This window comes from Dunckerocampus dactyliophorus, chromosome 15, assembly GCF_027744805.1.
Source record: "Dunckerocampus dactyliophorus isolate RoL2022-P2 chromosome 15, RoL_Ddac_1.1, whole genome shotgun sequence".
NCBI lineage: Eukaryota > Metazoa > Chordata > Actinopteri > Syngnathiformes > Syngnathidae > Dunckerocampus > Dunckerocampus dactyliophorus.
The window spans coordinates 22,378,322-22,391,994 of NC_072833.1; the positions used below are offsets into that span (position 1 = coordinate 22,378,322).

Genomic DNA, 13,673 nt, shown 5'->3' on the forward strand with positions numbered 1-13,673 from the left:
ATGAGAGAGAGGGCGGGGTGTGGGTAGTTGAAGCCGCTGACGCCACTCGAATAACGGGACCGAAGAGGCTGTCTTTTTCTGTCCGGGCCGGCTGTGGCAGCGGCGGACTTTCACGCTTAAACAGCCTTTGGGTTTATTACCAAAAAAACAAACAATTGGGAGTGCCATGAAAAAAGAAGAATAACGACGAACACAATTAGCTACTAGCAATAACGGAAGAGCGACGAAGAGCCTAGCTTAAACGGCTCGGGCCAAAACAGAAAGGGGAGTTAAAGAGAGTGAAAAGTGAAGCAAGAGAGGGGATTTATTGTCTCTAAAGGTGAGTTTTAAATGAATAAACCCACATAATGTTGTTTAACTCAAGTATATGCTGAGAGGAAGAACCTGAGTTTAAGCTCATTAAAACATCGATCTCGTGTGCGCTCAACAATCCAGCTAGGAATGATTTTCCCCTTACAGCACGTTTTATTATTCACTGTTGTAACATTTGACTAAATATGGAATGATTTTGTTTATATAACAAAGCTGTTCGTTCAGTTAAAAATAAGTGTCAGCTGGTGTACGGCACCGCAGCCTTCCCATTCCCAAGTAATGGCTTAGTCATTACAGTTAGCTAGCTGCTAATATAGTAGCTACATCAGCGGACCAGTATTCAAACAGTAATGTAAAAACAGGCAGAATATTAACACACTTTTGTTGTATTTTTTATGTGGTTCCTCCGTAGTCTGAGTTGAACGTGTTGTGTGTAAACACTCGGCACTGGATGGATGTAGCCAGGCGGGACCGCCCTGCTAGGCCGCAAGCATCACTATTACCATGAACTTCCTGCTAGTATTTTTGTACGTCACATTTAACCGCAGTTGACATGTTTTGTAAGTTTTTACAGACTGTTTGGTTAATTCATTTTATATTATATGTTAATAATAGGTTAATCAGCTACCTTATATGACTGAAGTGTTGTTATTGTATTAATAATGGCTGATTCATCCGTTACAGGTTCAAACTATGTCCATCAGACAGCATTATATAGGGTTTGAGTAAGAAGTTTGAATTCCATAAATTCCACAAAGCAAAAGTGCTTTTGGCGAGAGAGGTGGGGAAAAACCGACGTGTCCTAAAAGTATAACGTGAACTACACACACTTCCTGTTAAAAAAAAAAAAGCATTGCGTCTCTTTTCCATGTTGTGTTTCAAGCCATAACTTGTGTTATTCTCCAACGGCGGGACTTGAACAGGAAGTTGCACCCGACATTAACTACTCCCGCCCTGTTGTCGCGATATTGGGTATAAACGTCACTCTTTCCGTTACATGCAATTGATCATGGCACAGCGCCATGATAAAATAAAAGCCGCCACACCTTAAAAATAAGGTGTTTTTTTTAATGAAAAGGGAGAAAAAAAATCCAAACCTACATGGCCCTGTGTCAAAAAGTGATTGCCCCCCCCCCCTTAAAACATAATTGAGATGAATTGAGATCTGTCAGTCTGGAAGAGGTGACAAAGGCATTTCTAAAGCTTTGGGACTCCAGCGAACCACAGTGAGAGCTCGGTCATCCGGTAGGAGCTCAGAGTAGAGCCGCTGCTCCTTCACATCGAGAGGAGCCAGCTGAGGTGGCTCGGGCATCTAGTCCTGATGCCTCCCGGACGCCTCCTTAGTGAGGTGTTCCGGGCATGCCCAGCCGGGAGAAGGCCCCGGGGAAGACCTAGGACACGCTGGAGGGATTATGTCTCACAGCTGGCCTGGGAACACCTTGGTGTCCTCCCGGTGGAACTGGAGGAGGTGTTCGGGGACTGGGAAGTCTGGGCTTCCTTACTAAGACTGCTGCCGCCGCGACCCGTACCCGGATAAGCGGAGGAGAATGAAATGGAATGGAATGGAACATCTTGATGATCTCCAAGACCTTGGGGAAAAACTCACTTGTATGTGTCCCATTACATCTGGTGTAAAAATAACGCCTCATTTCTGAAAAAGAACATCATACCAGCAGTAAAATATGGTGGTGGTAGTGTGATGGTCTGGGGCTGTTTTGCTGCTTCAGGACCGGGAAGAAGACTTGGTGTGATAAATGGAAACATGAATTCTGCTGTCTCCCAAAAAATCCTGAAAGAGACTTGCCGGGTCATCAAGCTGGAGTTCTACAGCAGGACAGTAAGTCTACCTCTGAATGGCTGAAGAAAAACAAAATGAAGACTTTGGAGTGGCCTAGTCAAAGTCCTGACCTGAATCCTATTGAGATGCTGTGGCATGACCTTAAAAAGGCGCTTCATGCTGGAAAACCCTCCAATGTTTGAGTAGGCCAAAATTCCTCCACAGCGCTTTAAGAGACTCATTGCAAGTTATCACAAACGCTTGATTGCAGTTGTTGCTGCTAAGGGTGACCCAACCAGTTATTAGCTTTAGGGGGCAATCACTTTTTCACACAGGGCCATGTTGGTTTGGATTTTTTTTCTCCCTTAATAATAAAAAGTTTTATTTAAAAAGTGAATTTTGTGTTCAGTTGTGTTGTCATTGACTAATATTTAAATTTGATCTGAAACATTTAAGTGTGACAAGCATGCAAAAAAGTAAGAAATCAGGACTTTTTCACACCACTGTATAGCTTATTATTTACGCACATACTGACCACAGTTAGTTTGAAAACAGTGTAAAATATCAAACATGGTTCATTGCACTGTATTTTGATAAACATGCACCGGAATCACCTGTCTACCCTGATGGCACTTGTGCATATGTGACCAGATAGACGTTCATTTTGTACTTTTGTACTTGTTACATAGTACTATTGGACTAAATAGGTGAGGTAACAAAAGGAGGCTTGACATTTTAGACTTTCACTTTAAATTAACAGCTTTGCAATGTTCTTGGTTCATGTTCTGCTGGTTGTTGAAAAATATTAAATAAGTTAATAAATAAATAAGTCATAAAAATTTTTATTTGTCATAATAAAAAAAAATTGCAGACGCAGCAGCGGCACGACACAGTGGCAGCGCCCTGCCATGCAGCCCACTACCACAGCTTACAAAAATCCTTGGGGAAACCCTGAATGTAGACCTGGAATGTTGGGGGACCAGTCAATTTTCTGTCTTCCGAGGTAGCATCATTAACAGTAGCTTATCCCACTCTGTTGTCGCTGTTCGACAAGTATTTTGTACATCAGAGAAGATGCTAACATCGTCTCATGATGCCGTTCTGCAGTTGTGGCAATAATTGTTGGGTTCTGTGTAAAAGGCACAAGTGGATACATGCAGGGTCTACTGTTATGGCTCTAATGATATCAGTGTTACCGTTGGGGTTACAAGTTGACCCAGCAAAGGCTAGTCCCAGTAACAGCACCCTTGCTATAGTCTGAATGTGTGAAGTGCTGATTAAGTTCTTTACCTGCTTTGAGACAACTAGACCTGCTGCTACATCCTTCCATCCCACTTTTCATGCTTTGTCTTTGCGGGAACTTGATGTAGAAGTGTTGAGGTCCGTGAACCCCAGGAAAGCTGTCTTAATAGAGTACTTGGCAAAGTACTCAGGGCCGGCCGCAGGGGTTTTCACTCCGATTGTCAACTCCTCCTTATCACAGGCCTACGTCCCTTCCTGCTTAAAATCTGCTACTATAACCACTTCTAAAAAAAAAAACAAAAAAACAGCCTTTTCAGACCTCATCAACTACAGACCAGCTGCGCTTATTCCCATCGTAATGAAGTGTTTGGAGACGCTGGTTCTGCATTACATCAAAAAATCTCCCCCTCCGTCCCTTTTTCCACACCAGTTTGCCTTCAGCAGAGGATGCAATCTCAACAGCCGTGCACACAGCTCTGAGCCACCTGGAGCAACAGTGGGGCTAGTGCTGGCTTTGCTCTGCTTTCAATGCCATCATCCCTGATATCCTCATAGCAAACTGATGGAGCTGGGCCTCAAACACAACATATGCCCCTCGATTAAAGACTTCCTCACCAGCAGGTGAAAATGGGCCCAAACACCTCATCTATCGTTGTGATTAACACCGGCATCCCCCCTGAGGCTGCGTCCTGAATCCCATTTGACCAAACACCATTAACACCACCAAGTTCGCCGATGATACCACCCAAGGTGATGATTTTAGATTTCAGGAGACGGCGAGACTCTGACCCAGCACCACTCCACATCAGCGGGGAGGTTGCTGAGAGACTGAGGTCTTTCAAGTTCCTTGTCATGTTGAAAAACCTCTCCTGGTCAAGCAGCACCACAGCCACAGTGAAGAGGGCACAGCAGAGACTCCACATTTGAGAGTTCTCAGGAGGACCAACATGGAGAGGAGACTGTAAATGAGTCTGTTTTCCCATATGACCTGACGGTGTGGTACTCAGGGTGCTCTGCTGCGGATAAGAAGTGTCTCCTGAGTAGGGTTGAGCATTGAGTCTCAAGCATCGATGGGAAACTGGGATTAACATTCCGATTCTTCCGGGATCGTTCAAAAGTTTTTATTTTGATTCCTAGTTTTGATGCTCAATTCGCCGACCAGACCGACGAAGAAGAGGCCGGCGAGCACCAGCCAAGAAGAAGCTAGCTTCTTCTGTTTGGCTTAGCTTCATAAAAAAGAGTGGTCGGCTCAGTGCAAAATTTAAAACACAGTGATATGCAAAGGAGGCTGCACGATCAACATGATTAATGTTCACACATTCATGGTGTAGAAATAACAGAGTACCTCGTCTTTGATGCGCTACGTCGGACTTCCTCCACACGGTCGGAATCGGGGAAGTCCAACAATAGGATGCTAGCTGATGTGGAAGTTGGGTGTAAATAAAAGACAGGAGCTATGGCTAGGCAAGTCTATTTACAGTACATCTCTGTTCACAGCATTCAAGGGGCCTTCTCAACCCCCACAACACACTTCCGGCCTTCAAAATAAGAGCGCTTTGGGTTATATTCTGTTAATTGCGTTAACGAAATAAGGGTGTCATAAAAAATAGTTTACACTAACACTGAGGCAGAAAACAAAAAACAAAAGTATACTACTTGTCAAATGTAAATGTCTTGTGTCAAAGTGTACTCCTGTAAAAAGAAACTTGATAACATTTATATTCAAGTTTAATGCTTTGATATTTACAGTATAAACTGTACTGGTTGAAAATAGCTCTCTAAGAAATTCATAGTAAAGTTGATAAAAAGTTCATGTCATTAAACAATTCATGGAAAAGTTTAGACATTTAATTCAAAATAATTCTGGTTAGCGCCCTCATTTAAACCATGCAAATGTTTACGACCCTGCCTTTTAGAAGCATGGGAATCGAGAATAGTTAGGAACCGGAATCGAAACGGAATCGGAATTGTTAAAATTACAACGATGCCCAACCCTGCTCCTGAGTGTGGCAAGGGCAGAAAAGCTCATCGGCTGCAAGGTGCCACCTGTGGAGACATCGCCACCTATTGGTTCCTTACTAGAGCACAGACCTTTATGTCAGGCAGCTACCACCCAGGACACCACCTCTTTGAGCTGCTGCTGATGCAAAAGCTTGGACGGAAAAAATGGAATGACGGTTTCTTCCCCGCGACCTCAACATCCACGGACAAACTGAATGAAGGACTGAACAACTGCATCTCAATCATTTATGTCACATGGAATGACATGAATGCGGTAGCTGAAATGTTTAATGAATATTTTGTAAATATTGGACAAAAACTGGAAGAAGAAATTCCAAAACAAGACACAATTGATGAAGGGAATGATATTATTGATAGGAATCTTAATTCTATGTTTCTCACTGCTGTAACCAAAAAGGAGATCACTGACATTGTTAACCATTTTAACATATATTAGTAACTTATCATTTCAGACTGGAATATTTCCAAGCAAAATGAAAACAGCCAAGGTGGTTCCAATTTTCAAAAAAGGAGACAAACACCAATTTACAAATTATCGACCAGTTTCCTTGTTACCACAATTCTCGAAAATTGTGGAGAAGCTATTTAATAATAGGTTGGACAAATTTATTAATAAGAATGAATTACTGGCTAGCAGTCAATATGGTTACAGAGCCAACATTTCAACTTCTATGGCACTGATGGAAATCACGGAGGAAATCACTACTGCCATAGACAACAGAAGATGTGCAGCAGCAGTATTCATGGATCTGACAAAAGCTTTCGATACAATTAATCACACTATTTTAATTTCAAAATTAGAAAGGTACGGAATTAGAGGTTCAGTCTTAAATTGGGTTAAAAGCTACCTAGCAAAGAGGAAACAATTTGTAAAGCTAGGAGAATATACATCTGGGAGTTTACATACTACGTGTGGAGTACCCCAGGGGTCCATACTGGGACCAAAACTGTTTAACTTGTACATGAACGACATTTGTAAAGTAACAAACAACTTAAAATTGGTCTTATTCGCCGATGATACCACCGCTTTCTGTTCTGGTGAAAGCACACAAGAACTCATTAAAAAGGTCAAGGATGAAATGGTCATATTAAAGTCATGGTTTGATAGGAACAGATTATTCCTGAATTTAAGTAAAACTAAAATAATGCTATTTGGTAATAGTAGAAAGGACACGTACGACCAAATACAAATTAATGGAACGGATATTGAAAAAGTGGAAGAATATAAATTCCTCGGGGTTATAATAGATGAAAAAATGAGTTGGAAATCTCATATTAAATATATACAGCAAAAGGTGGCGAGAAATATCTCTATATTGAATAAAGCAAAATATGTTCTTGACCAAAAATCACTCCACACTCTGTACTGTTCCTTAGTATTACCATATCCAATGTATTGTGTGGAGATATGGGGAAATAATTACAAAAGCAATCTTCACTCACTCACTGTACTGCAAAAAAGATCTGTGAGGATAATTCATAATACCAAGTATAGAGAACATACAAACCATTTATTTTTAAAATCACATGTATTAAAATTTGCAGATTTAGTACACTTTCAAACCGCTAGAATATATGTATATGTATAAAGTTAATAACAACTCGATACCCAAAAACCTAATAAAGTATTTCTCAATCAGAGAGGAGAAATATGATCTTAGAGGAAAATTAAACCTAAAACATTTATATGCGAGAACTACGCTGAAAACCCACAGCATTTCCGTGTGTGGAATTAAATTATGAAACGGATTGAGTAAAGAACTCAAACAATGTACAGAGATGAGCAAATTCAAAAAACAATACAAGCAGTTGATGTTTGCTAAATACAAGGCAGAAGAGTCCTGATTGTTCTGTCAGGTTTGTTATTTTATTTTTTTTTATTTTATTTTATTTTATTTTTTATTTATTTATTTATTTTTTTAAATATTTTTTTTTTATAATTTTCTTTGTTGTGTTTAAAAAAAAAGAAAGAAAAAGCTTTGTTCTTTTTTATTTATTTATTTAGTATTGTCATCATTATTATTATTATTATTAATGTTTTTTCTTTTTTTGGGGGGAGGGCTATCTCACCGTTATCTATTATGTGTTATCCTGACTACCACTGAAAACATGACATGGAATGCAGGAAGTGAACAACATGTACTGTACAAGATGTAGATTGGAAGGGGGGTAGGATTAAATAAGCTTTGCTTCTTCCTACTCCTTTTGGACATGTGGAACTGTCAAAGAATGATTCATGAGATGTATTCCATTGTAACCTTCATGTTCAAATAAACTAAACCAAACCAAACAAACATGTTGTTTTTGCTGCTGCACCTTATTCATTTATATTACATGCTAATTTTGTTCCAGCACTGTATTTATTTATTTCACATGTTATTTTTGATAAGCATGTATGGAGAGTGAATGATGCCAACAGAAGGTTGACAATTTTGTGGTAATGTTCTTGTTACAATGATAATAAAGCTGTCAGAGTCTGTCAGTCTGTGTGATAGGGTATTCTGTGATGTCGGGACTTGGGCTGGAAGTTTTAACACCTCTCCCGTACTGTTGTTGCTATTTGACAAGTATTTTGTAAAGTCACACAAGATGCTGCCATAATTTATTGATGCTGTGTTGGTGTCTGATAGTTGTTGTTAATCCCCTGTAAACCTATTTCACACTTTCACCAATTAAAGATGGGAATTTGGCACTTAGATGGGACGGTGACCCTAGACCTTTCACACTACCTGTCAATTCCGGGATTTATACACCTGTTTTTCCATGTCACTGTTGTATATAAACAGCACTGATGCTGAATGCGGGGTATAAAGTCAACCTGGCAATTTCCAGCTCTTTGAGGTAGTATCAGAGCTGTAACAGATGGGACAGCACCGGTAGCCCTTTCACACTGCCTGTAATGTCACTGTTCTGTGTGAAAAGCACCGACCACAGTGGGGTATGCAGTCATCCTTTCCTTACCTGTTTGAGTTACTATCGGAGCCGTAACATTGACACAGTCTAATCAATTTGGAATTTTTCCACCTTTTTTGAAAAGGATGACAGTAAAAGCTTCGTTATGATCCAGCTTCACGGCGCTGGCGTAAACAACACCGACTGGCTCCTCCCCCTCTGGAGCTTGACACGCCTAAAAACGTGACTCCAAAAAATGTTTGCTCACTCTCAGGAAAACACTGCCCCTAGAGTGTTGGCAGAGAACTTCAAGTCAGACATAAAGCGGTAACAGGATCACGATGCCCATCAACAGTGATTACTCTGGAGCATAACAAGGCCTGAACGTTGCCATGTAATTACTCTGTTTTGCTGTGCCAAAGTCCATTCAGCCATCTTAACTAGGGTTCTGTATGAAAGACACAGATGGAAAAATGCCAGATGTACTGTCATCACTTAAACTGAACTGTGTTCCTCCTAAGCAGACATGGCAGATGCAGAGCTGGATTTCCAGACAGGCGATGCCGGGGCATCTGCGACCTACCCCATGCAGTGCTCGGCCCTGCGCAAGAATGGCCACGTTGTGCTTAAAGGACGACCCTGCAAGATCGTTGAGATGTCCACCTCCAAGACGGGCAAGCACGGCCACGCCAAGGTTGGAAAAAATATTTATTTACAGTGGTGTGAAAAACAATTTGCCCCCTTACTGATTTCTTCTTTTTTTGCATGTTTGTCACACTGAAATGTTACACATCATCAAACAAATGTAAATATTAGTCTATGACAACAAAACTGAACACAAAATGCAGTTTTTAAATGAAACTTTTTATAATGAAGGGAGAAAAAAAATCCAAACCTACATGGCCCTGTGTGAAAAAGTGATTGCCCCCTAAACCTAATCGCTAGGGGTGTAACGATTTGTTTTAGTAACGATTCGACTCGTGTCACGATGAACTACGCTGTTAATGGACTACAATACTGATGGGGATGTCATACAAGTTAATGTAAAAAAAGTCAAAATATCCCTTTAAAAGGAGTTTCAAATAAGGCCAGATTAGTTAAATAAAAATACTGAATACATTGAATGAACTGACCAAAAGAAGAAGCAGCGAATCAACTGTATTTCACAGGTCAACTACAACTCCCAAGACCACCACATACCCGGAAAATAGTGACGTCACCGACAGGCAGACTGTGACGTTTAAAGGTATCATTAAAAGAGATAAAAAAAAAGCACATTCATATAAAGTCTGCCGTGCTTAAATCCAATACTTCATTTCCTAGTATTGATTCAATCGATTGATTACCTTTTAAACAATGTTAGATCGATATATATGTCGTCCTGAATGGAAAGTTGAGAACCCAGATTGATGTTGTTGAATGCTAGGAATATAAATCGATGCATTGATGTAGTGAATTAATCGCTACACCCCTACTATTAACTGGTTGGGCCACCCATAGCAGCAACAACTGCAATCAAGCGTTTGTGATAACTTGCAATGAGTCTCTTACAGTGCTGTGGAGGAATTTTGGCTCACTCATCTTTGCAGAATTGTTGTCATTCAGCCACATCCAGGGTTTTCGAGAAGGAACCGCCTTTTTTTTTAAGGTCATGCCACAGCATCTCAATAGGATTCAGGTCAGGACTTAGACTAGGCCACTCCAAAGTCTCCATTCACAAGTGGACTTGCTGGTGTGTTTTGGATCATTGTCCTGCTGCAGAACTCAAGTTGGTTTCAGCTTGTACAGATTTTTAGGTAAACAGCAGAATTCATAGTTCCATTTACCACAGCCAATCTTCCAGGTCCTGAAGCAGCAAAACAACCCCAGAACATCACACTACCACCATATTTTACTGTTGGCATGATGTTTTTTTCTGAAATGTGGTGTTATTTATGCCAGATGTAATGGGACACCACATACCTTCCAAAAAGTTCAAATTTTGTCTCATCAGACCACAGAGTATTTTCCCAAAGGTCTTGGGGATCATCAAGATGTTTTCTGACAAAATTGAGCCTTAATGTTCTTTTTGTTCAGCAGTGGTTTTGGTCTTGGAACTCTGCCATGTACGCAGTTTTTGCCCAGTGTCTTTCTTATGGAGAAGTCATGAACACTGACCTTAACTGAGGCAAGTGGGGTCTGCAGTTCTTTGGATGTTGTTGTGGGGTCTTTTGTGACCTCTTGGATAAGTCGGCGCTGCGCTCTTGGGGTAACTTTGGTTGGCCGGCCACTCCTGGGAAGGTTCACTACTGGTCCATGTTTTTGCCATTTGTGGATAATGGCTCTCACTGTGGTTTGCTGGAGTCATAAAGCTTTCGAAATGGCTTTATAATGTTTTCCAGACTGATAGATCTCCGTTACTTTGTTTCTGGGGGTGGGGGGGCAATCACTTTTTCACACAGGGCCATGTAGGTTTGGATTTGTTCTCCCTTAATAATAAGATGTTTCATTTAAAAACTGCATTTTGTGTTCAGTTGTGTTTTCATTTAATATTTAAATTTGTTTGATGATCTGAAACATTTAAGTGACAAACAAGACAAAAAAGACAAACATGAAATAAGAAATCAGGAAGGGGGCAAACACTTTTTCACACCACTGTAAATATGTCAGAAAACTGGAGGACACCGACCTCGGTTCTTCTTCCTGTTCCTGTGCAGGTCCACCTGGTCGGCATCGACATCTTTTCCGGGAAAAAGTATGAAGACATCTGTCCTTCCACTCACAACATGGATGTGCCCAACATCAAGAGAATGGACTACCAAGTAAGGAATTTTCTAAGATTATAGAAATCTACAGGATTGTAGATTGTGAGCCGAGTTCTGGTCAGTTTCTGGTGTTTAAGACAGTAGTTCCGCCTAGTTGGTGGGGTCACAAAAGTAACGTGTTTGGCTTCTCAGAACAATATGCCTTCAAAAGAGTAATACTTTTGCATCACAAAACTGTTTTCTGTGAAAAAGGCAGACATTGTGCTATTTTCTCGCCCTTTGTTTCACTGCACTCTGCCCCCGTCAACTGTTGCGCACCTTTCCATCACCTCTTTCCACAGTCTTTACATCAGTTTACATGGGAAAAATGAAAGGATGAAAGGGTCGCTTTGATATTTTGCAAAGCAACACATATGCTAATTATATTTCAAGAAAAAAATGCATTTCAGCTTTGTGATGTAGATGGGAAGCCTATTATTAGTGTGAACTTCAGTCATTGCGATTTTTTCCTAAATTTTTGCTGTTTTTTTAATTTACTTTCCAAATATTTCAAGAATGACTTTATTCCCATCCATGTATTTTCTATGCCGCTTATCGGGGTATCACATATAGACAAATCATTCACACCTACATTCATACCTATGGACAATTTAGAGTCCCCGATTAACTGGTTAAAACCCAATCTCTTGACAGTGTGGCTAAAATGCTCAAGTTAAAAAAAACAACTCATTTTTTTTTTTATCAGAAATATTTTTATTGAATTTTGACAAAGTAAAAAACAAATGCACACAATGTTTGCTGGTAGTTTAGGCAGAGAACGAGAGTGTGAGAAAACAAAAACAAAAACAGCAAAATAACAAACAAAAAACCCCAACACAAAAACACCCACAATGTAAGCCACACACAGCCCAAAAAGACAGAGGTCCGAGTTTGGTAGGACAACCAAATGCAAAACAACCAAAGCAAATACACAAGTGAGTTAAACAACAGATGACAGCAAATAGGCCAGAGCGGGAAAGCTATTGGGGAACTCAGGTAAATTTAAAGTTGTGGAAATATACTAAGAAAGGTCCCCAGACATTTTGGAATTTTTCTTTGGCATTACAAATTGAGTAATGAATTTTCTCCAGATTTAAACAAGACATGACATCTCTCAGCCACTGAGCGTGGGTGGGCGGAGCGGCATCCTTCCACCTTAACAGAATTGCCCGTCTGGCCAAGAGGGAGGCAAAAGACAAACTTCGTTGTCGTGTGGGGGTCAAACGCAAGTCGGGTTCACCTGTGGTGCCAAACAGTGCTATTAAAGGGTTGGGTTGCAAGGGTAAATTGCTAATTACAGAAAGTGTCTGAAAGACTTCCCTCCAATACTTCTCCAGACTAGGACAAGACCAGAACATGTGGATAAGTGTGGCATCCTCCCTCTTACACTTGTTACAACAGGGATCCACCTCTGGATATATACGGGCTAGTTTGGATTTTGACATATGAGTCCTGTGTACAACTTTAAATTGTAGCAAGCTATGGCGGGCACAAATAGAGGTTGAATTGATCATTTTAAAGATTGTATGCCACATGTCACCTGTCAAAGACATATTTAGGTCTTGCTCCCATGCTGTTTTAATGTTAGTAAGAGAGGTCTGTCTTATGTCCAACAGTTTAACATAAACAGTAGAAATTAACCCCTTACGTGATGGTTGCAAGTCCAGAAGTGCATCAACAATGTTCGTACCAGGAATCTCAGGGAAATTTGGTAATCGACTGTAAACATAGTGCCTAACCTGAAAGTACCGAAAGAGATGGGACTTTGGAAGCTTATATTGTTCCGTTAATTGCTGGAATGACATGAACGTATTATCGATAAACAGGTCTCGGAGACACAATATGCCTCGTCTACGCCACTCCCGGAACCCCAGATCCAGCAAGGAAGGTTGGAAAAGATGATTGTCTGAAATGGGGCTAAAAAGGCAGAGATCTTCAAAACCAAAATGTCTCCTAAACTGGGCCCACACCCTCAACGTATGCCAGACCACCGGATTATCAATACGTTTGCTTGACGGAAAAGGGAGTGCAGATCCAAGTAACGCTAGAATAGAAACATTTTTAGCCACATTCAACTCCATCTAAAAAACAACTCATTTTTAAGGTATGGCAGCTGTTATTTAGTCATGGCGCTGCTCCACGATCAATTGCATGTAGCGGAAACCCTGGAGACTGTTTACCATTTCATGCTGCAAATGTATTTATGCATGCCATGATATTCTCTCGTCTGAGTTATTGTGTGACATCCTGGTCATAAGCAACAGCCACAATAATAAGCCATTGACAATGATTTATAACTGAAGATTCTAGACAGAAAGCGAGCACACCATTGCAAAGTTCTACAAAAGTTTTGTGTCACAGGGCCGGTAACAGGATTCCAAGATGCAGAGTTGACACAAAGTTATTGTGTGACAAAAATTTATTATGAGTCAAAATAATTACAAAAATAGACAAGTCCAAGAACAAAAAACACCGGGCCTAGCTGCAGGAAAAAATATACAAATAAAGGCGCTGCACAAACAAGTAGGCAGGATGAAAGAAAAACACGAATGGTAATTAGCAAAAGGAAAAATAGAAAAACACTGGAACAAAAGTAGCTGCTGAAAAACAAGCAGAGAAGACTAACAAAAAATCACTGCTGCTAA

General features: G+C 40.5%; 1 protein-coding gene across 2 annotated transcripts in view; it reads left to right on the forward strand.

Moving 5' to 3' along the window:
- The window catches only part of LOC129195057 (eukaryotic translation initiation factor 5A-1), a 20,059-nt gene continuing 6,386 nt past the window's right edge, over nucleotides 1-13,673 (forward strand). The window contains exons 1-3 of one of the 2 annotated variants that reach the window (XM_054800766.1): nucleotides 1-319; nucleotides 8,767-8,939; nucleotides 10,942-11,046. In XM_054800766.1, coding sequence (XP_054656741.1) covers nucleotides 8,772-8,939; nucleotides 10,942-11,046 — 273 coding nt within the window. In that variant the 5' untranslated portion in view covers nucleotides 1-319; nucleotides 8,767-8,771. The remainder of the gene's footprint in view (nucleotides 320-8,766; nucleotides 8,940-10,941; nucleotides 11,047-13,673) is intronic. The other variant, XM_054800765.1, reaches the window with a different exon arrangement.